Source organism: Pleurodeles waltl, chromosome 7 (assembly GCF_031143425.1).
Source record: "Pleurodeles waltl isolate 20211129_DDA chromosome 7, aPleWal1.hap1.20221129, whole genome shotgun sequence".
In the NCBI taxonomy this organism is placed as follows: domain Eukaryota; kingdom Metazoa; phylum Chordata; class Amphibia; order Caudata; family Salamandridae; genus Pleurodeles; species Pleurodeles waltl.
In genome coordinates this window covers 77,650,754-77,673,700 of record NC_090446.1, presented here as the reverse complement: position 1 = coordinate 77,673,700, position 22,947 = coordinate 77,650,754, and the positions used below count along the sequence as shown (strand labels likewise).

The window sequence follows — 22,947 nt, the reverse complement described above, 5'->3', positions numbered from 1 at the left end:
ATACTGTCTGGGGTGTTTGGATAAAATGTCGAGTTTTTTTATACCGTGAACTTAGAATATCATCTCAAGAATATTGCAATACAGGAGATATCATCAAAAGGAATATAGCAGGTAAGAATGATATTTTGTAGATATGTGCTTGACATTGTTGTTATATATATTGTTGTAAAAAATACTGTTGTTAGTAATATCATTTTTTATTATATTTTTGTTCATTTCAAGTATAGTTTTTATTTGTTGTATGTGTTTGAATGTAAAATACATTTTTGATTTTAAATTTGCTAATTAATTTGAGATTATTTTTATTGTATATATTGATCAAGAAATTGTTTTAAAATGTGTATTAAAATTTCTAAGGCAATATAATATTTTTAGTAGCAGGGTGTTTTCTTCTTTATATTGTTGTAGAAATGTATTTAAAATGTATTTTACAATTTCTAAAGGATTATAAGGATGTTTGGTTTGTAGGGGAAAAGGTTGGGGATAATTTTAATAACATAGGCTTTCTTAAAGTAATTTAAGTTTTTAATTTTAAAATGTAATTTTAAAACTAGTTTTTTACATGTTATAGATGTGAATGCTTTTGTTTTATTGTATAGCTGATTTATTTTCCAATAGATACTTTATTATTTTTTTATATTTTGAAATGTGAACCTAAAGAAAAAAATGTTAATGCAATTTTATAATTTAGAAAAATACATTTATATTTCAAACAAAATTTAGTATATAATTTTATGAATATATATATAATTTCATAATTTTATGAATTTCTTTGGATATTTATTTCTTGTCTCTCATAAATAGATCTTTAATATTAAGGGCCTCATTATTAGTTCGGCGGATGGGAAGACCCGTCCAACAAACTTCCCGTGGGGAGGATGCCACCACACTGGCTACCTCGCCTGACCCATTAAGACTTTGCCGCTAGGCTGACTGGAGGAAAACGAGGTTGCCAGCGGCAATGCTATTGCCTGCAGGGTCCACCAGCACCCTCACATGTTCACTGTCTGCACAGCAGACAGTGAGCATTTTGAGGGTGCTGTGGCCCCTTCCACCAGCTCTTCACCGGCCTTTTCATGGCATGTCACCACCATGAGAAAGCTGGTGGACAATCAATTTGTAATCAGCAGGACGGTGCTGCATGCAGCGCCGCCCTGGCTGATTCCGACCTGCACCTGCCATCAACCAGTCAGGATCACCGATCCCAGCGGAGACGGCAAAACCCTGGCTGTCTGATCACAGCAGAGGCGGTCCTGACCACCACTACAAGGCTAATACAAATGTCTATTATATTTACATTCTGTTTTAGTATAAACAATTTAATTCAATATAGTCTATGTCATTTCATAAAGTAAATAATGAACATTTCAACAAAATACATGTTCAACTGAGATTTAAAATATTTATATTTTTCTTTTTTTGTATATTGTTTTTTTTTATTTGAAAGATATTTGGGATTGTATTTTAGTGTATGAAATATATTTGTACTTAATTTATATTATAATGATGTCGTAGTGTTACGGATTTTTTTATGTTGGAATAGTAAATGTGACCCTTCAATTTTCAACACCTTCTCCTGGATGGTTTGGTTTGGAATGAGAATGGTAAATCCGTCCCTTATAGTGTCCAACACCTTCCTCAAGATGATTTAGTTTGGGGTGGGAATAGTAAATTGGACCCATTTAGTGACCACCACCTTCTCCAAGATAGTTTAGTTTGGAGTGGGAATAGTACATTTTGCTGGTCTCATGTCCAACCCCTTCACCAAGATGCTTTAGTTTGGAGTATGAATACTTAATTTGATCCCTTTAAATCCATCACTTTCTCCCAAGATTATTTCGATTACAGTGTGAATAGGACATTTGACCCCTTTATTTTCCAACAGCTTCTTCAAGATGGTTTAGTTTGGAGTAGGGCTAGTATGTATGACCCATTTAGTGGCGCACATCTTTCCCTAGATGGTTTAGTTTGGAATGGGCATAGTAAATGTTCCTGCTTTAGTGTGTATCAAGCTGTTAAAGGTTAATTCCTTTTGAGTGGGCACAGTATATGTACCTCCTTTATTGTTCCATTGATTTTATTGTCTAAGTATTTTAAGTAAGTATATTGTTAGGTTTTAAGTGTATTAAACATCCTTTTTGTTTTGTTTAGCGTTGTATTTGAGTTTTGTTTGTATTTGTGCTAGATAAGTGACTATAGTAGAAATTGTACTTGATTGTAATTGATTTATAGATAAATAAATGACAATGAAAATATTTTACAATATTTTATAAATACCTTTTTAATATTTATTGAATACACATTCTTTTTTCATGTCATTCATATACATTTCTTATAACATAAAACAATAACAGTGTTACTTTTTGGTTTTGTATACAAATATTTACATTTTACACAGAGTTTAAATGTTTTGTGCCGTCACTTTTATTATACATTTTTGGGTCAAATACATTTTTTCTTTTATTTTGTACATGGTACATATTACATTCTTCACATATAAATGTTGTGTCTGAAGCAAACTGCATGTAAATATTTTTATAACAAATATATATATATATATATATATATATATATATATATATGTATATATATATTTATATATATGTATATATATTTATATATAGATAGATAGATAATATAACTAGTACTTTTGTTTTATATTGTGTATTATTATAATTTTTAAATGTATATGCTGCATATACATGTTACCATATTTTGTACATTTGTTCAAACATTTATATCCATTTCTTAACATTGTCTTTTGTTTGCTATTTCTAATTTGAATTCTATTAAAATCATTGTTTGGCAGTTTTAGTTCCAGTCTGTTAGGGTTCACTGCTGCTGCTGCTCAGGTTTTAAGGTACAACTTATTTTAACGTATTTTCTACGGTTGTTGGGGTAGGGTAGGGTGTGGGTACATGTGTTTACTGTAATGGATTTTGCTATTTTCTAGTTTTTGTTTTGTTTAATCTTAATTAGCATTTTGGTGTAACATAGTGTAGCTTGTGTAGTTTAGGTAGTTGTAATAGTAGTTGTTCTCAAGTTGATAAAGTGGTTGGACATACGATGATAAAGTGGTTGTACTTATGTTGATAAAGTTTCCTATGTAAGGTTGTAGTGTTTGTAATGTGTTTGAGGTGTATGCTCTTTGAGGGTCGGTATGTTCTTTTGTAATAAAGGTTTTTAAGTCACAGTAGATGATTGTTCCTATTTTTTGATGCTTTCATTTGTAAAAGGATTTTTTGGTACTTTTTAACCAGTATTATTATTTAATTTTCTTTTTTTTTTCATATTGCCCTGATTGGTCTCTTCTTTCATTGTTTCATGTTTTTATGGTATTGCAGAATTATGGATTAAAGAGTTTGTACTTTAAATTGTAGACAGACAAAAATATCTACCCTTTGTAACACTTTTTTCTCAATTGTATATGGAGGTCTGACATCCAAGGTCATAATTAGGCAGTCTAATTGCCTGGTGTGCGGCAGTCCGACCACCACCACAAGTCAGGCGGTTGTAGGATCCCCAGACTCGTAATGAGGTCCTCAGTCTCAAACAATTGGTATATTGTCTTATTTTCTGGAAAGAAACTGCCACTAATCACAGGAATCATTATTATTCCACATATAACCTGCTTGAATTTGAAGGGTAATCCTCTACAACCATCACAGGATCTCCCACTGTTGTTTTTCTTTTTTATTCTATTGCATATGGCAGCAATACGGTCTGTAAAATTATTCCCTTCTTAATGTATGATTTTCTCAGTTGGGAATTACTCTGTTCTTCAATAGCATGGCTCACTTACCTTGTGTTTGAAAAAATGTGCCTTTCTTCTCTCTTATATAAACCAATTGGATATTTGAGCAATTGGTTTATATAGGTCAGTAACAAGGTGCATGCAGGATTATGAACATCAGCATAGAAGCAAACAGTACTCTAGAAGGAGCACTGACGGTGCACCACAAAAAAGTGTTGACCTGTCAGTGCGCCTCATTAAGGTAGACGTCTGGTGGTAGGAAAGGGGTTCCCGATGACCCCCCTTCCCAAGAAATTCCACTGCAGGTGGATGCAGTCACTCCCTGCACCTGCCTGAAGGCAGATTTCTTCTCTCTTTAAAGTACAGGTGACACGCGGAGCGGATTGTAAGCAGCTAATCTGTATTTCACTGATTGCACTGTACGGAGTGCAGCGCATGTTTGCCGCTGCCATGAGGACAGCACATTAATTGTAATAGGGTCACCACCCCTGTATGCACCCGGAGCACCTGTTTAAAGTTGTGCATGGTACAAACTAGGACAGAATGTGCTGTCTACATACAGACCCAGGGGAGATCCCTTCTTCAATTCCAGCTTCTGGGGGTGACACTGAAAGATCTAGCCACTACCTCATCTATCTGGTTACATTCAAGGGGCTTAAAGATTCTCCCTCCATCTTTGTGTAATGCTTTAAGTATAATGTGTGAAGTTGTCATAAGGAGGATCTTTCTTGGTGGGACTGACATTCTCAGACACACCCAATAGCAAGTAGTGCTCTACCAGTGCCATACTCCAAAACTTATCTCACTGTTTGCATCAGTATCCGTCTTGAAATTCTGCAAGGAAACCTCTGACGCATGATAGAGGATGATTTCCATGACCATCATGCAAAGCTGAAAACATCTCTTTTGCATTCACCAAGGACAACAAAAAAATACTTTTATATGTGTCCCTCTTTCTGATGGGTCACAGTATGTGTGTATATTATTTAAATTGCGTGGCAAACAATGAATAGGAAAGCCTCATTTGGGGTTAGGAATGAAGATTTTTGATTCAGGGGAACATATATAGTTAGAGAGTAGGCCGTTTTTCCGTTAGTCGTGTTCATCTTTGGAAGCTTGGACCTCCCTCTGGACCGAAGTAACCTGCAAGGGAAGTCTTTGAGGTGTTACATGAAACAGCACATGCTGCATTAGAGTGGAAAGATTGTAATCTATGTGCCTTCAAATGTACCATGACTGGTGTGCTCACCCATCGAGATCCCTGTTTCCTGATTTGTAGACACTTCTGAAATCATCTGACGAGTGATTAGTTGGACTGTCAGTAGAGAATAGGCCAATAACGGGGGTCGGAAAAGAGGTAAACTTTTAGAAGAGGGTAAGGGTCTAGGGAAGAGTAGGAGGGGTTTGGTGTGGGTCAGGGAGGTGTTTAGGGAGGGACAACCCATACCACATGATCGTAAGCCAATTACATTAATCTGAGGGTACAGTAATGTAGCTTGCACTTTCGTAGTAAGTCTACACTCAACGTTTGTGAATTTGAAAAGTAATACTCTTACTCCAAAGTATAAACATACTCAAAAGTCAAGTTACTTTTGTGAATCAGGCCCAACATTTTACAGTACATTGTGGTAGCCAAACCATGAGACTGTTCAATATAGTCTTAGCTATAAAAACCAAGGGCAGGAATGCCCTACCTCTCAGCTCACCCATCTTAACCTTCAGAACAAGCAAGACACCTCCCATAGACTTCATTGGGATTGCCTGCCCTGACAATTGTCATCTCTTTCGCAAAAATGTTTCCATGTTTCCTCTCCATCAATTTCAAAGTGGTCACTATCCAAGAACATTCATCTCTCCCTCCTTGGATGCTCAAATATTTGATTGCTATCTGAGCATAGAAAAGCATGTCACAGTTATACCGTTCCTACTTTGGTAACAGAACTGCATTTTAGGACGGCAGAACGGCAAAGTGTGGCAGACTGAGTCTATCCACGCAATTAGTAAGTGCTGGCCTAACTCCTGGCTAATTTACAGTGTCTCACCCAAACCTCCAAACCCACTGGGGTAAAACGTGAATATGGCAACCTGAACATGACACTCCGACTTCTCAGGGAAGCAGTGGAAAAGATCGCACCCTTTCGTGCTATTACTCTAGCATGTGAAGGTGAGAAAAGAAGATGTGGGGTAGGTTTTCAATGCATTTATTGAAATAATCGCAATCTGGCATATAAACAGTGAGCTGCTATATATTAGGCAGATGAAACAAATCATGTTAATTAGCATTACGAACATGGTAAAGAAGACGAACAATCCAACCATGATGTATGTGATTCTAATTGTGATAGAGGCTGCTACCTAACCATATGTCTATGCTGAGAGGATATTGTGTGTACCCTTCTGCCTGACCTGATCTAAGGGATTAGCACCATACCTTGAAATAGTGTTCGAAATCAGCCTGTGAAGTAGATGGCAATCCTCTTTGGAAGCTGGTAGATCAGCGCCAGCCGAGGTGCATGTCACTCAGCATGTGGCCCAGGATAGCCATGGCTGGAATGCTCTCTGCCCTCCCTGGATCTGTGCACCGTTTATATAATAAACCATACAATGTTAGAAGCACAGTTCTGATGCAATGCCGTGTCTAGGTGATAGAAGCTGTCTCCTGAATGGGCAACACCAGCCAGCATATCATGTACCATGTTCCTTAACCTTGGACAGAAAATACTGATTATATGTCATGCAAATGCTAACTAAACAAGCAGCATGTTTTTTTGCTTTCCTACAATAAAAGCAAGCTGGTAAAAACGTGTAAACATCATCACTAAAAAGCAGCCTTACTAAAATGAATAAAATGTCGAACTGTAAAACCAAGCTAAAACTGGGGTGACCAATGCAGGTCCTAGAGGTCCTCACGACACAACCGCATTGATAAAATCCTCCTGTTTCACTTGATTTGAAGACTCATTCCTCTGCAGTTCTTCCTCTGAGAGTGATGACTATCAATGACTTTAAACAGGTTTGCTTGGATTTTGGTAATTTTGTCTCTTCAGGCCCAACCAAGACAAGCTTTGAAAAACTACAACATATTAAAAATCCCACAACCCACACATTCTATAGGCTAAAATAATCTGATCATGTTTATGGTGCCCTATATTAGTTATTAGTAGCTAAGTGCATTGCATTCAAAATGGCATACCTTATGCATGGATTTATGTTTTTCAAAAGCCATATGCACCAATGGAATCTTTAAAAAAAAAAGTCTGACCCAATTTAAACCTTGCACTCCACGAACTAACTTTTAATGTAAGTTCCTAAGTTTAAAATATGGTGACAATGTCTTCTAGGGTCCTATGGGGCTTTTTTTTTTTAATACCTCCCTCCCCTTGAATCCCTTGAGATTTCAAAATAAATCAGAAACCTGACTTTAGATCAGAATAATTATACAATTTTCCAAGATCTATATCTATCTAAGGTAAATGATTGTGGTTTGCAAAATACCCCATAAATAAATAAATCATAAAACTAAGAAATAATTAAACGTGTCTCCTTAAGCCAGAGAGAGTTGGGTTTCGGAGTGTTGTTTCTTGGAAACTTTAACTGTAGTTCCTGATGAGACTCAACTAGGGTAGAACATGGCTGGAGTTTCTTGTAATTAGATTCAGTAGGGTCATGACACTGGATTTCAGATTGGATTACCTCTTTGAGGCATGATCAAGACTGAGTTGCATGTAGTTTGTTTACTTTTATAATGGCTTCCATGAGCACAAAATGAAGGGTCTGACTTAGAATCTGGTGACAGGGTACATGCAAAACCCTTGGCCTACCCACCTCTGTTTGTGACACGCGAACCTTAAGTATTCTGTCTATGGAGCCCCCACTGTGTTTGTCAGCTGTCAACAGAATAATCCCATTAATGGCACAGTAGAGTAGGGCTCATCAGAGGAAGGACATCACACTATCTGTCCTATTTAGGCTGGTTATTGTAATGCCTTTTTTCCTGTCTGTCACCGCCAGAAAAAAAACTGGTTGTCAGGGACAGGAAAAACTCCCAGGATGTGGCAATCATTCGTTTTTTGTTTCCAAAAATGAACTTTGTGGAAAAGAAACTTTTTGAAAGTTTGACTGCCAGCCTTCAAGCTGATGGTACAGCCTGTCAAACTTTTCCCACACTGACAGGTACTGCCATGAAAGCGATTCCTGTCATTCTAGAGAGATGTCCATGGGGCTGGAGTACATCTATATATTTGGTGGGTAGAGGTCCCTCAGAATGGCTGCGGTAATGTCCTCTGCCATCCAGATGGAGTAAACTCTATCTCCAAGCTCTAAATCGACCTTGTAGTCAGGGGCAGCTAATTATAGTGATTCCCAGAAGTTATAATCAATTCAAGAGTCTGCATCCATTGCTTTTGTAGGTGTTAAAAGTCTTCTGGGAAACATACCTGATGCATCCAAAGCCGAGCTACCATCTGGTACTGGAAGACAGAAGTGGGGGAACAACTGATCAATATAGAAAAATAGTACATTTCATCAAAATCAGTGGCAAAAAACAATATAGCTACAAAGCGCCCACAGGAAGAGAGAGCGACTCACAATGCACAGCCATCTGCTCATAAATGCCGGCTACAAAGCACAAAATATAGCACCTAACAATAGCTGTACAGATTAGCAGCCTGCTAATATAACAAGTTGAGACAGGGTAGTGTATCATAGACTTATCTGACAGTAGGGTCACATTAAGGGGGTCATTATGATCCCCGGCAGTTCAGACCGCCATGCCGGCAGCGGGTGCAAAGACCACCACCAGCACGGCGGTCTGAACTGCCATATAATGCACACAGTGAGGGCCGTCTATGGCAGCCCTCCTCCACTGCCAGGCTGCTGCAGACAGGCATCCTGACGGTGGAGGGAATCATTTTCCAATAGGGCAGCCCTTCAAGCAGCGCTGCCCCGCGGATAATGATCTCTTCTGCCACCAGCCTTTCCCTGGCGGGTTCCCCTGCCAGAAAAAGGCTGGCGGAAGAGGTGCTAAGGGGCCCCCTGGGGCCCCTTGCACTGCCCATGCACTTGGCATGAGCAGTGCAGGGGCCCCTGTGCAGTGCCCCATCGCGAGGTCACTGCCCGGTTTACGGGCAGTGAACTGTGCGACGGGTGCAGCTGCACCCGCCGCACACCAACATTGGAGGCGGCTCCATTTGGAGCCACTGTCAGTGTTACAGCCCTTTTCCCAGTTGGGCCGGCCCAGTGGGGAAAACATTATGCGGCCGGCGGGGGGGGGGTGTAGTCACGCTGGCGGTCTTCTATTGGCCGCCAGCGCGGATCTCGGATCATAATGAGGGCCTAAGTGTCTCTCCTCTTTGGTTTCAGATCCTGAACAGAGAAGACAGAATTTGTTGGGTCCCATAGATTGTCCCGATGATGCATGCTCTGATCTCATTGCTAGGAAGCTCTCGAAAGATGGGTGTTTCAATGACTAGCAAACACAAGGATAGTATACTGCATTACCCTGCTGCATCCAGTGGGGGAGGTTTCCCACTTTGTTCTTGTGCAATTGCTTAGTACAAGGGAAGGGGTTGGTACAGATATCCCAAGAAGGTTCCCTCTGCCTAGGGCTGATATGCTCAGCTGCACCCATTGGCTACAACAGCCCATCTGCCAAACATTATTTCTGTAATTTTGAAGAAAGGACTCCAGGCACCTCATGCATGCTGTTTTTAAGGACCTACTCCAATTTGGAAAGCAGGATGTGGAGTCTTCTTCTAAACAGATGATGGAAAAACGATCGCATCTCTTCCAAATTTACCTCAAATAAGCCTTAAATAAAAGTAATGCCAAAAGGGTCATTTTGAAGGTATGCGGTGTGCTCATAAATCGTGTGTTTGTGTGTCAAGGAATTAATCTGATGCCACTAGGGGGACTTTGATTCTAGATTTGCGCATCAAGGTCATAGTTTATGTCAAAGGGTACTCTGTGAGCTTTAAGGATGCTTACATGGTGTCTTCTGCACCTGAGTCCCATGTGCCATATAAGGGAAATATTCTGAGGGTTACAGTATATGCTACATCAGAAATCAGAATCTGTAATCTACTCGCCAAGGTTCATGTTGGTCCATGTGTTGGTAGGTGTTTCATGATTGCCTGGCTGACCTATTTTAATCCCTGTGATTTTCAAACAAAATATCGCATAGCAGACCTTAGAGTAAACCAGAGGAGGGAAGACCAGCAGGGAGGTTGATAGAGAAAAGAAACAAAAACATTAGGTAATGCATGAATTCACAGGCAGATCCATCTTTAACTCCAATGTCATAACAAAGGGACTTCTGTTAAGATGCCAGCTGCTTTTCTTGGAAAGAGGCCCGCAGGGCAGCACCCAATACACTGGCTGCTGTTTGGCAACTGCCCCTAGCAGAACCTCCAAAAGTTCCTTGTAGAGCTGTTCTCTAACACAGCTATGTATGACTTGACAATTCCTTACCTGCTTCATCTGATGGTAAGCTGACATTGGGTGCTGGAAGACACAAATCAGACAACAATCTGGTAAAAACTAGGGAATATAACACCACCAGAAGCACCACCAATACTGTGTTTTGTCATGTGTGTTGTGACCAATAGTGAGCAAAGCATGAAGAACAACCCGCGACCCAAAATGCATGAACTTGAGCTTTATTCTTTTCTCTTGAGTCATGACCATAAACTCCACTAAAGACTGTAAAAATACAATGATCTTATGTAACAAAAAACACATTCTCAAGTCTATATGAAAAGTAGTCATCAGAAATAAACCACACCAAACAATTGCTTTATATTTTATGCCTCCAAATGTGAAAAGATGAGGTAGGGTAGAGCCACAAGGTCGATACTAAGAACTGGGACATTTACAGTAGTGCCATTGCTTAATGACGACTCCTCGTGTACTGAAGCTTCTCATCAAAGGGGTGGGACACTGTCAAGCTCCTAAGGATGTCTCACCATGTAAGCAAAAGTCCCAAGGCTAGGACCTCTTGCAAATTGTAGCTCGGACTACAAGGAAGACCCTATCATCTCCTTATGCAGTTACATATGCAGGCTATCCAGTTGCTCTTTGAATGAGTTCAATATTCTGGGGAAGACTTGGTGAAGTTATCATAAAGCAGATCCCTCTGCCTGGGACTGGCAATGGGACGGGTATACACAGATGCATCTCGGTCAGTTTGGGAAAGGATCCATCTTGTAATTCTGAAAAGGAGTTTCTGGCACAAGATGGATGCTGCTTTATACGAATGAGACAAAGCTGGAAATCATGAGGGTATATGTTCACAATGGACTCACAAAAATAAAGTTAAGGCCCTTATTTAGAGGGATTATGGGAGCTCAAGGTGTCGTTTATATGTTATGTCAAGGGTGAATGTGAAGCCACTGGGGATATTGTAGCCGTGATTGGAAATGTCACAAGGTCCCTGCACTAAATACTAATTAAGCCCAGATGAGGTGGTGGTTCCCAGGGTGGGGAAGAGGGGCTGGGCAACCCCACCTATTTATGTTATATAGCTATGGGGAGTTGGCGATCCCTGCTGCAGTGTGGGGTGATGGATGACCCCCCCACTTCTTAACTAATAGAAGCCCAGTGAGGTGGCAGTCCTGGGGGCAGAGGGGGGAGGCCACGGGTCTCCCCCATGCCTAAAAATATTTTTGCCCTAAAAAGGTGGTGATCCCTGATGCACAGGGGGCTGTGCGGCCCACGAGAACAACAGCACAAATGCCCCGTGGAGGTGGTGATCCCCGGGGCTGCATGGGGGCCGTGCCCCCCTTCACACAAGAGCACAATTACCCCAGAGAGGTAGTGATCCCTGGGGCTGCAGCGGGTCACTCAGCCCCCCGCAAATCAATAACATGAAGCTCCGGGGAGGTGGTGGTCCCGGGGGCTGTGGGGAAGGCCATCGGGCCTTCCCCAGGTTACAATACATTTTTGCCCCAGACGTTGTCGTCCCCAGGGAGCGGGGGAGGCTGAAGGGCCTCCACCACGCCAGGTTGATTTATCTGGGGAGGTGGTGATCCCCGGGGCTTCTCCAAAAACAAATGCCCCCGGGACTTGGCCCACCCGTGGGCTAAAAAAAACAAAGCATGGGAGCCCACGCTCCATTTTTTAAAAATTATATTCATCAGATCCACAGCGAATCGCCATAAATGCCCTAAGGTAACTATAACTTGTGCCCTCACCATTGATATTATCAGTGATGTTATCAAAGATGTCATGAGTGTGGTAATTTGCGGGGTAGCAGTGCATGGCGAGGGTGGGAGTTTTATTTACCTAAGGGCACGAGTAATAGTTACTTGAGATAACTCTAACTATAACAGGTGAATTTCTATAGTTTCGTACATTTAAAATGTGAGTCTAACTATAACGTCCTTGTAACCTTTGGTTTTTCAGTGAATTTCTATGGGTTTCTAAAGTAAAGTAACTTTTATTACTATACGTTAATCCAACCATCACCTGTAGCCAACCACCTAACCACCCAACCCTATGCAATTTGGCTGTGCGGTGTGGGAGTTGGCAGCGGTTTGTTTCTCTGGGTTTGGGAATACTTGTGAGAAGGTTATCTGAGTTTGACAGTGGCCGTGAGAGTGTCTGAGTGTGAGAGTGAGTGTATCAGTTTCTTAGTGGGTCCATCAGTGTCTGTGTGAGTCTGTGAGTGGGTGCATGAGGGTTCCAGTGGGTCTGTGAGTATGTGCGTGAATGACTGGGTGTGAGAGTGGGTACATCAGTGTTTTAGTGGGTGCGTTAGTGTCTGTGTGAGTCTGTGAGTGGGTGCGTGAGGGTTTCAGTGGGTCCGTGACTGGGTGTGTGAGAGTCTGACTAGGTCTATGAGTGGGTGCATGAGTGTCTGAGTGGGTAGTTGAGCGGGTGTGTGAGGGTGTGAATGGGGCTGCGTGGGTGCACAATGGTATGAGTAGGTCTGTAAGCGGGTGAGTGAGGGTCTGAGTGGGTGTGTGAGTGGGAGAAAGAGATTGAAATAGAGAAACTGAGAGAGAGAGAAAAAGAGAGAGAAAGGGAGAGAGTAGAGAGTTTTTTAGGCTTTGGTTAACGATATACTTAGAATGAGGTATTTCTGGACAAAATGAAAAGAAAAATGTATTTGATTGAGATCATCTTGAAGTATGAAAATTAAATTTTTAAAGAAATTAAAGTAGAGAAATGACAAGAGACACACCTGACTAGAACCCTCAACTTTCAGCATGTGGGTCTGTGACCTTAACCATTATGCCAGAGGTGACTGCGTAGTGTACTCATTGCATGGCGAGACCATTTCAATTACCATCTCTCTCTCTCTCTCTTCCATCCCACCATGGGATGGAAGAGAGAGAGCATGAGAGGACCGCAGGGGAGCCTCAAGGCCCAGTCGGTCCTAGCTGGCTCCCCACGTCCTGTGGGAGCCAGTATTGCTCCCACAAGCATTGAACAGCTTTAAATAGCAGCTCCTTGCTTGCATATTTGCATGCAGGGAACCAGATGAAAACTCTGCTTTCTGCAAGGTAGAGATGTTTGACAGCTCTCTCTTGTAGAAAGCAGACTTTGTTTGTTTTACACACAGCTAAAGCAAACAACTATGTCCCAGGGGTGAGCACCCCTAGACATAGCACGAGCTGGCCCTGGGGGCTACCGGTCCCCAGGGCCGTCAGCGGCTCCACAAGATGGGGCCTCTTGGCCTCCTCCAACTAGCATAGCCCTGGGGACGTGGCGGTCCCCGGGGCTGCAGAGGTCAGAAAAAGACTCACTTCACTTTTTTGTTATAGCCCCAGGGAGGTAGTGGTCCCCGGGGGGATATGTGGCACTCCTGCATTAAATTTGATTTAAATTTGATTTAAGCCCCAAGGAGGTGGCATCCCTGGGGCTGTGGGGTGTGGGCCTGGTGGCCCCCTGTTACAATTCCTTAAAGGCCCAGTGAGGTAGCAGGTCCCCCTGGGGGCCCAGTGGGCTGGGTGGCCCCCTTGCATCAAATTAATTTAAAGCCCTGGGTAGGTGGGGGTCCCCAGGGCAGCAGAGGGTCTGTGCAGCCCCCCACCTCAAATTAGTTTAAAGCCCTCAGGAGGTGGTGGTCTCTGCAGAAGTGGGGGGCCATGTTGCCACCTCCACATTAAATTTGATTTAAACCCGGGGAGGTGACGGTCCCCGGAGCTGTGAGGGGGGAGCAGTCATCCCTCCATTACAATTCTTTAGAGCCTCAGGGAGGTGGCAGCTACCAGGGCTGCAGGGGTCCCTGGTGGCTCCCCGCACACAGATTTTGTTTTGCCCTGGGGCAGTGAAGGTCCCCGGTGGAGGCAGCGGAAGGGCCAGCATGCCCCCTCTGCAATAAAATGAGAATGCCACCGGGACTTGGCCCACCCAGGGGCTTCAGGTTTATCATGCGCAGGAGCCCACATTTGTCTTTTTTTTTTTTTTTCATGGGATCCATCATGAATCGTGGCACATAAATTAAAAAAAATGCTTTTTAGCTCTGGAGGGGTCCCTCCAGAGGAGACCCCAGCACCAAAGGTAAGGGGCCAGGATGTCCCTACCCTGTCCCCTTTTGCTTTTTTGCCTGTTTTGTTCTGAGACACAGCTTTAGTGGAGTCCCAACATAAATGCAAGCACTTCCTTGTTGAAGTGTTGGAAGCCAATCGGATCTCAGCACAAGATACTGAGGGCTCACAAAGTCTTTGAGTCCCTATACATACAAATTTGGATTACCTTCATTTTCTCTAAAACTACTGAACGGATTTACTCCAAATCACAAAAATGTTGCTAACTGGACCAGGCTCTAGTTTTCTGCCAAATTTGGTGTATTTCCGTTCAGTGGTTTCTGCACTATCACTGTTCAAACTCCTATGGGAAAATGAATGGGGAAAAAGTCTTTTAGTATCCCCCCTTTTTCTCGGCCCCCTCTTGACGGATCACCCCGAAACTTTCCAGACAGCAGTCCACGTGAATGACAAATTGTTTTTGGGAAGATATACACAAGTATAAAAATTGTTTTTCTACAGAAATAGAAAGTAGGTCCTAACCATAACTATCTAATGGCAACTGCCGCTATGTTCGGTATATATATATATATATATATATATATATATATATATATATATATATATAGAGAGAGAGAGAGAGAGATAGATATAGATATATTTATATATTGCTGCACTCAGGTTACCAGTAATCTGAGGCTGTAAACATAGTGGTCTGAGCAGGGCTCCAGTAGCCCGCAAATCAAAACACCTCAGTCCTTATTAAGAGACTAGCAGACAGGATAGCCTGTTCGCAAAACTCCGACAGGATCTCCACTGCCTTCGTGGAAATCACCCCGCCAGAGCTATTAAGAGTTTCCTGCTAGGTCAGCGGGCGGAAACCTCAGTTAACAAGCTACAGCATTGACCCCTCTATGTGTCCTATGGGGTCAGGATACTTGTTTACCTTCATGCCAAATTTGGTGTAATTCCATTCAGTGGTTCGGGCTGTAGGCGTGTCTCAAGGTCCTATGGGAAAAAGAATGGGGAAAACGCGTTTTGGAGCCCCCCCTTTTTCTCCTCCTGCGCTTCACAGATCACCTGGAAACTTTCACGAAAGAGGCTGACCTTAGCAAAGTATACGTTTTTTTTTAAATTTTGTGAAGATTCATCAATCGGCGCCAAAGTTATTAGTAAAATAAAAAATGCTTTTACTTCAGATACTAGGTCCTAACTATAACTAGCTAGTGGCGAGCAACACTAGGCAATATATATATATATATATATATATATATATATATATATATATATATATATATATATATAAATTCACTGAAAAAACAATGGTTAATGTAACGTTATATTCAAGTGAATTTGTCAGTGACAACATTAAGGTTTTAAATTAAAAAAAACATAGAAATTCACCAACGCTAACTATAACTAGTGCCCACGCCGTGCACTGCTTATGACTTCGCATATGACATCACTCACAACATGTGGTATGACATCATTTATGACTTCACTGATTACATCATCCAAGCTAAACTTTAACTAGTGAATTTCATTGGTTTGTCATGTTTTACACATTAGTTCTCATCAGCGCCTAACTATAACAGCATTTTACACCTTTGTGTTTTTTTCTGTGAATTTCCGTTTTTTTAAACAAATTTGAATATGTTATTACCATACCTAACTATAAAATCCATTTAACCTTTTTGTTTAAATGATTTTTTGTGAATTCTTGATCATGTTCTAAGTTGAGAATACGCCTGTGAAGAACTTATGGCCAAACCCTAATATAGACACTTTAGTCTTTGTTTTGTTCAAGTGAATTTATGAGTTTTTTTTCATCATATTCGAGGTTGACCCTATGCCCAACCTCACCTTGGCTCTGTGGCCTACCTGCTGGGATTTAAACCTTTCATGCCCAACACAAACCCCTTCTTAATCACTAATCCCTCAAAAACGGGTGAACGGCTTTACACCAAATCAAAATGCACGCTTTTTGAGTAAAGTTCTAATTTTATGGCACATTTGTTGTAATTTTGCTTTCTCTGTATCAGATACCAAACTGTCTTATTGAATTAAAATGGGAAATCACACTTTGGAAACCTCCCCTCCCCCACTTCCCTTGCCCCCGCTTGATGGATCAGCTCAAAACTTTCAATGAAGAAGCCAAAGTGGATCAACGTTTTTTTTAAAGTTTTGGTAGACTTATCAAACTGTGCCAAAGTTATTAATAAAAGAAAGCATGCATTTCCTATGGAAAGTCTGACCTAACTAATGACTACACTAGCTCGAAAGCCACCAGTGTAATATACGCATTTTGCAAAAGATGAGGTTAGCTAAAGCTGTCTCTGGGCCAGACCTAAATGAAGTATTGTGAAGAGCAAAGACCTTAAAAGGTTTCTGGGGAGAGATCATGGCCTTACACACCAAAGAAATCAAAAACTCACTTGGTCCAAATTATGATGATCTAGGCAGATTGCAAGCAATTATATTAATGATTAAATTGGTTTAACTCTATCACATAATATGAGCAGAATGAACAAGGTAGTTATTAACCTGCAACTTAGTTAACAGGTGATGTTAGACTGAGTAAAAGTGCCCTTTTGTAACATTTGATTACCACAGCAGTGTTCAGCCACTAGGAAGGTTTCTGCAGCTTTCGATTTTGCTGTGTGTAGCAAAGAGGGTAATGTTTGGCCTCCTAGAGGTGATTATGACATTAAGGAGACATCAAGACGCCTTGGAATAACAAATGTCATTGCTAGGCCACCTCTAAATTATTTGGAAACGATAAAAAAGAAGATTGTTCTTGTCTGCATTCTATTTAGGATGAGCTAAAACAGCATAACTGTGTGAAAAATGCTAAATATTGAACAGACCTGCTAATCAGCAACAAAAAACACACACAGTGACAGTTTCAAAGTCACCAATGGATTGTCTAATGTGAACATGTATGTCTGACATGGCAAGAAATTGCATTGTATGTAACTCACATGCAAGGAAATGACAGGCTAGATTTATCAACTGTTTACGCTGCTTCAAAGTCACCAAAAGTGATATGAACCAACACAAAGGCCCTAATTACGAGTCTGGCGGATGGGAAAGCCCGTCTGCCAAACTCCCGACATGGTGGCTGCCGCCTTTGTGGCGACCACCCCGCCAGACCTATTAGGAGTTTCCCAATAGGTCGGCGGGTGGAAACCTTGATTTCGCCTGCCGGCATAGCAGGCAACAGGCTACAGCATTGTTTCCGGCTCGCAATCAAGCCGGCAGCAATACTGTAGCCCGCAGGATGCACCAGAACCCTCGCAATGTTCACTGGCTGCATTGCAATGGTGCTGGGCAGGAGCAGTGCAGGCCCCCCCTGCTTCCCCCTGCAGTTGTTCTCTGCCAGCATTTTCATGGCAGTGAAACTGCCATAAAAAGTCTAGGGGAGAACAAATTTGTGATCTGCAGGGCAGTGCTGCCCGGCCGGATTACGATCTCCACCACCGCCTGGCTATCGGGATCATGGATCCTGGCAGCGCTGGCAGAACCCTGGCTGTCTGACCGCCAGGGTCTTAATGTGGCAGTAGGACCGCCACAGCAGCGGTCGTCCTGACCACCACCACGAGGTTGGCAGTCTGAAGACTGCCAGCCTCATAATCAGGCCCAAAGTGTCTATTGGAGATTTACTTTCCAGGGTGAATCTTGTTTTGTGCTGGAAAATTGCCTAAATGTTGAGCTACTTTGCATAAAGTAGTTGCTCTGCACGTGCTATGTGTGCATTCTCATGCTACCTATGTTTTGTTAAGCAAGCCCTATAAACCAACATTTGTAAAAAGAGCTTTGCACCAAAAATATGCCTTCTTGAGGCAGATGAAAAATAGGAGAAAAATTTTATTTTCTCCAAATTGTCCCCAATATGCAAATGTGCTAAACTCTACAACACACACACAATGTGATAAAGGATTGAGTCAGTCTAAGCATTGTGTTTTGTAATGGAGGCTAACCTGCCAGTTCAAAACCCATGCTAGACTCACACATGTTTTTGTTTCGTTCCAGTAGTTGGGAAGAGAGCAGCAGGGCTATATCTTTGTAGATATAGCACAGTCCTTAAATTACTGCACTTGTGTGCATGACATAATAGTAAATACGTCTCAAGATTCCTAACACTGCAGGTGCCTCACACAAATTCCAACAGGAAACTATCAGGCCACTTTAGGAAGTGACACAATTTAGCTCACTGCTCTCAGCTTTCATACTGATTTTCAGGAAACTGAATGAGAAGACTTTGTCTCAGCGTCTGCAGCATTTAATGCTATCTATTGTACAATCCACCTTTATAACCGTAATCCAATTGACACACAAAGAAAGAGATTCATACGCAGATTCAGTACTAGTGAATGGAGCACACTCCTGCAGAGAGGTCTCATGCAGATTCAGTACCAGTGAATGGAGCACTCTCCTGCAGAGACGTCACATGCAGCTTCTGTACTAGTGAATGGAGTACACTCCTGCAGAAAGGTCTCATGCAGATTCAGTAACAGTGAATGGAGCACACTCCTGCAGAGACGTCACATGCAGATTCAGTACCAGTGAATGGAGCACTCTCCTGCAGAGACGTCACATGCAGCTTCTGTACTAGTGAATGGAGCACACTCCTGCTGAGAGGTCACATGCAGATTCAGTACTAGTGAATGGAGCACACTCCTGCAGTGAGGTCACATGCAGATTCTGTACTAGAGAATGGAGCACACTCCTGCAGAGAAGTCACATACAGACTCCGTACTAGTGAATGGAGCACACTCCTGCAGTTAGGTCACATGAAGACTTAGTACCAGTGAATGGAGCACACTCCTGCAGAGAGGTCTCATGCAGATTCAGTACTAGTGAATGGAGCACACTCCTGCAGTGAAGTCACATGCAGATTCTGTACTAGTGAATGGAGCACACTCCTGCAGAGAAGTCACATACAGATTCCGTACTAGTGAATGGAGCACACTCCTTTAGAGAAGTGCAGGTTCTGTCCTACGCACTGCTGCACACCCCACCAGAGAGGTCACATGATGATTCTGTACTAGTGAATGGAGTACACTCCTGCAGAGAGGCCTCATGCAGATTCAGTACTAGTGAATGGAGCACACTCCTGCAGAGAGGTCACATGCAGATTCTGTACTAGTGAATGGAGCACACACCTGCAGAGAGGTCACATGCAGATTCTGTACTAGTGAATGGAGCACACACCTGCGCAGAGGTGCAGGTTTTGTCCTACGCACTGCTGCACACCCCACCAGAGAGGTCACATGTAGATTCTGTACTAGAAAATGGTGCACACACCAGCAGATGGGTTAATACACAGATTCTGTACTAGCCACTGGAGCACATCCCTGCAGAGAGGTCCTATGCAGATTATGCACTAGTGAATGGAGCACACATCTGTAGAGAGGCTCATTTGCAGATGGAGTACTAGTGAATGGAGCAATCACCTGCAGAGAGGTGCAGGTTCTGTATTAGCCACTGGAGCACACACCAGCAGAGAGCTTCATATACAGAATTTGTATTAGTGAATGGAGCATACACCTGCAGAGAGGTTCACATGCAGATTCAGGGGCATATTTATACTCCGTTTGCGCCGAATTTGCGTCGTTTTTTTTTACGCAAATTTGACGCAAAACTAACTCCATATTTATACTTTGGCGTTAGACGCGTCTAGCGCCAAAGTTCATGGAGTTAGCGTCATTTTTTTGCGTGAACACCTTCCTTGCGTTAATGATATGCAAGGTAGGCGTTCCCTTCTAAAAAAATGACTCCGATGCTATTGCGTCGGATTTATACTCCCGGGCAAAAATGACGCCCGGGAGTGGGCGGGACTAAAAAACCCGCATTTGCGCCAGATTTTAGCGCCTGGGTCAGGGCAGGCGTTAAGGGACCTGTGGGCTCAGAATGAGCCCAGAGGTGCCCTCCCAAGCCCCCAGGGACACCCCCTGCCACCCTTGCCCACCCCAGGAGGACACCCAAGGATGGAGGGACCCACCCCAGGGAAGAAAAGGTAAGTTGTGGTAAGTATTTTTTTTAAAAAATTTTTTGGCATAGGGGGGCCTGATTTGTGCCCCCCTACATGCCACCATGCCCAATGACCATGCCCAGGGGACAGAAGTCCCCTCGGCATGGCCATTGGGCAAGGGGGCATGACTCCTGTCTTTGCTAAGACAGGAGTCATGTTAATGGCGTCTGGGCGCCCCAAAAAAATGGCGCAAATCGGGTTAAGACGTTTTTTTTTGCCTCCGCCTGACTTGCCCCATTTTTGGACGCCCAAACGCCATTTTTCCCTACGCCGGCGCTGCCTGGTGTACGTGTTTTTTTTTCACGCACACCAGGCAGCGCCGGTCGGCTAACGCCGGCTAACGCCATTCAATAAATACGGCGCCCGCATGGCGCTTCAGAATGGCGTTAGCCGGCGCTAATTTTTTTGGCGCTAAACTGCGTTAGCGCAGTTTTGCGTCAAGAAGTATAAATATGGGCCTCAGTACTAGTGAATGGAGCAAACACCAGCAGAGAGGAACAGGTTCTGTACTAGCCACCGCTGCACACACCAGCAGTGAGGTTCATATGCAGGTTATGTACCAGTGAATGGAGTACAAACCTGCAGAAAGGTTCATATGCTAATTTTGTACTAGTGAATGGAGCACAACCTGCAGAGAGGTTCATATGCAGATTCCGTACTAGTGAATGTAGCACGCACCTGCAAAGAGGTTCATATGCAGATTCAGTACTTGTGAATAGAGCATCCACCTGCAGAGTTATTCATATGCAGATTATGTACAGGCCACTGGAGCACACACCCGCATAGAGGTTCATATGCAAATTCTGTATTAGTGAATGGAGCACACACCCCGAGAGAGGTTTATGTGCGGATTGTGTATTAGTGAATGGAGCACACACCCAGAGAGAGGTTTATGTGGGGATTCTGTATTAGTGAATGAAGCACACACCCAGAGAGAGGTGTATGTGCGGATTCTGTATTAGTGAATGGAGCACACACCCAGAGAGAGGTTTATGTGGGGATTCTGTATTGGTGAATGGAGCACACACCCAGAGAGAGGTTTATGTGCGGATTCTGTATTAGTGAATGGAGCACACACCCAGAGAGAGGTTTATGTGCGGATTCTGTATTAGTGAATGGAGCACACACCCCGAGAGAGGTTTATGTGTGGATTCTGTATTAGTGAATGGAACACACACCCAGAGAGAGGTTTATGTGCGGATTCTGAGGTTTATGTGCGGATTCTGTATTAGTGACTGGAGCACACACCCAGAGAGAGGTTTATGTGGGGATTCTGTATTAGTGAATGGAGCACACACCCAGAGAGAGGTTTATGTGGGGATTCTGGATTAGCCTCTGGATCAGACACCTGCAGAGAGGTATCAAAAATATCCCTCCTCTTAAATTGTATCTTTTGACCAGAAAGGAGAGACACTGGGGTGTCCTAGAGTTCCTTGGAGTGTCATAGTAGTGATCAACATACTCCCACTGTCAACCTTCTGAGAGTCACCCTGTCTGTCAGCAGCATCTTAAAATATGTAAATGTCACCTGGGACGTCGCTCATGAAATGGCAATGCGTCCTGAAGCTCCAAGACAAATGTGGAAAGTTGGCATCAGGTGACTGATGTTCATGTTGAAATGGGATGAATTCCACCAACCTCCCCCTCCGCCACGACAAGCTGAACTGACAGCCATGCGATTAATACACGTCAGACAAACAAGGAGAAGTTGCTCTGACAGTCCAAACAAAACACATGAGAATGACTCTCCCTTTCACCCTGAAGAACCTCCCATGGGACTGGATGTCACCCTGTTAACCAACCCTGAAGCATTGTCCTAAAGTCAGTCAACACTACGCTGTTGGAGAAATGCCTAAAAATGGGATGAATATACAGGTAGCTGGGGGGGGGGGGGCAGAAGTTAATTTAGTAGGAGAGGACAGAGCAGTAAAATGTGGCAGTCAGTGTCACAGAGTCCAAAGCAGGTCCATTGCTGTTGACGTCTCTAGACACTCTGGCTGCTTCGTAACTTCTGCCCCTCTGCCCCTCTAGCCTCCTGGCGGCTTCCGGTGTCACGTGTGTGGTGAGTCCAAGCCTCCTGGCAATAACAACCAGACTTCTGCTAATCTCTTGGTTGTTAAAGTTACGCCATTGCTTAGTTGAAGCCGGTGGTCTGGGGCAAGAGAGAAAAACACACAGGGGAAGAAGAAGGAAGCCAATGAGGGAAAATGGTGTAAAAACGTGATAAAAGGAGAAAGCCAGGATGAAAAAGAACGTCTAAGAGTGAGATACAGGAGTAGGTAGAGTCTGGTGGTGGATGAAGAGGCACAATGTGGAGTCAAGGTCACGCAGCCTTGCCATTCAGCATTCCTGCATTCAATAGCGCCACCTGCTGGCTTCTGAGCAAAACTCTGGACCCTGGCACTTATTTTTGTTCACAAAATTAAGCACCTAGTTAATTATATTATGATTTACCAACGCTTAAAATCATACTGTACCTGGTGGCTCTTTGGTGGTGTCCGCAAGTGTGATGCCTGAAAAAAAGCAGAAGTTTCTTTAGCTGTCGAAATGTAGTTATGCACATGAAATATACACATAGACCTGCTAGCTATATCATGTTCAGAGTCACAGGACTTCATGTAGCCAAAGAGAGATGTCTATGAGGTTCTTCACTTCTTCCTTTCCCACTCTCTATCTACCTCTATCATTCT

The 22,947-nt window shown here is 42.9% G+C and overlaps 1 protein-coding gene across 5 annotated transcripts in view; it reads right to left on the bottom strand.

The window, feature by feature from the left end:
- Positions 1-22,947, bottom strand: part of MFAP5 (microfibril associated protein 5) — a 137,611-nt gene that overhangs the window by 25,516 nt on the left and 89,148 nt on the right. For all 5 annotated transcript variants that reach the window (XM_069243000.1, XM_069243003.1, XM_069243001.1 and 2 more), the window contains 3 exons: positions 22,735-22,770; positions 10,223-10,255; positions 8,191-8,223 (listed from right to left, as the gene is read on the bottom strand). In XM_069243000.1, the coding sequence (XP_069099101.1) occupies positions 8,191-8,223; positions 10,223-10,255; positions 22,735-22,770 (102 nt within the window). The remainder of the gene's footprint in view (positions 1-8,190; positions 8,224-10,222; positions 10,256-22,734; positions 22,771-22,947) is intronic.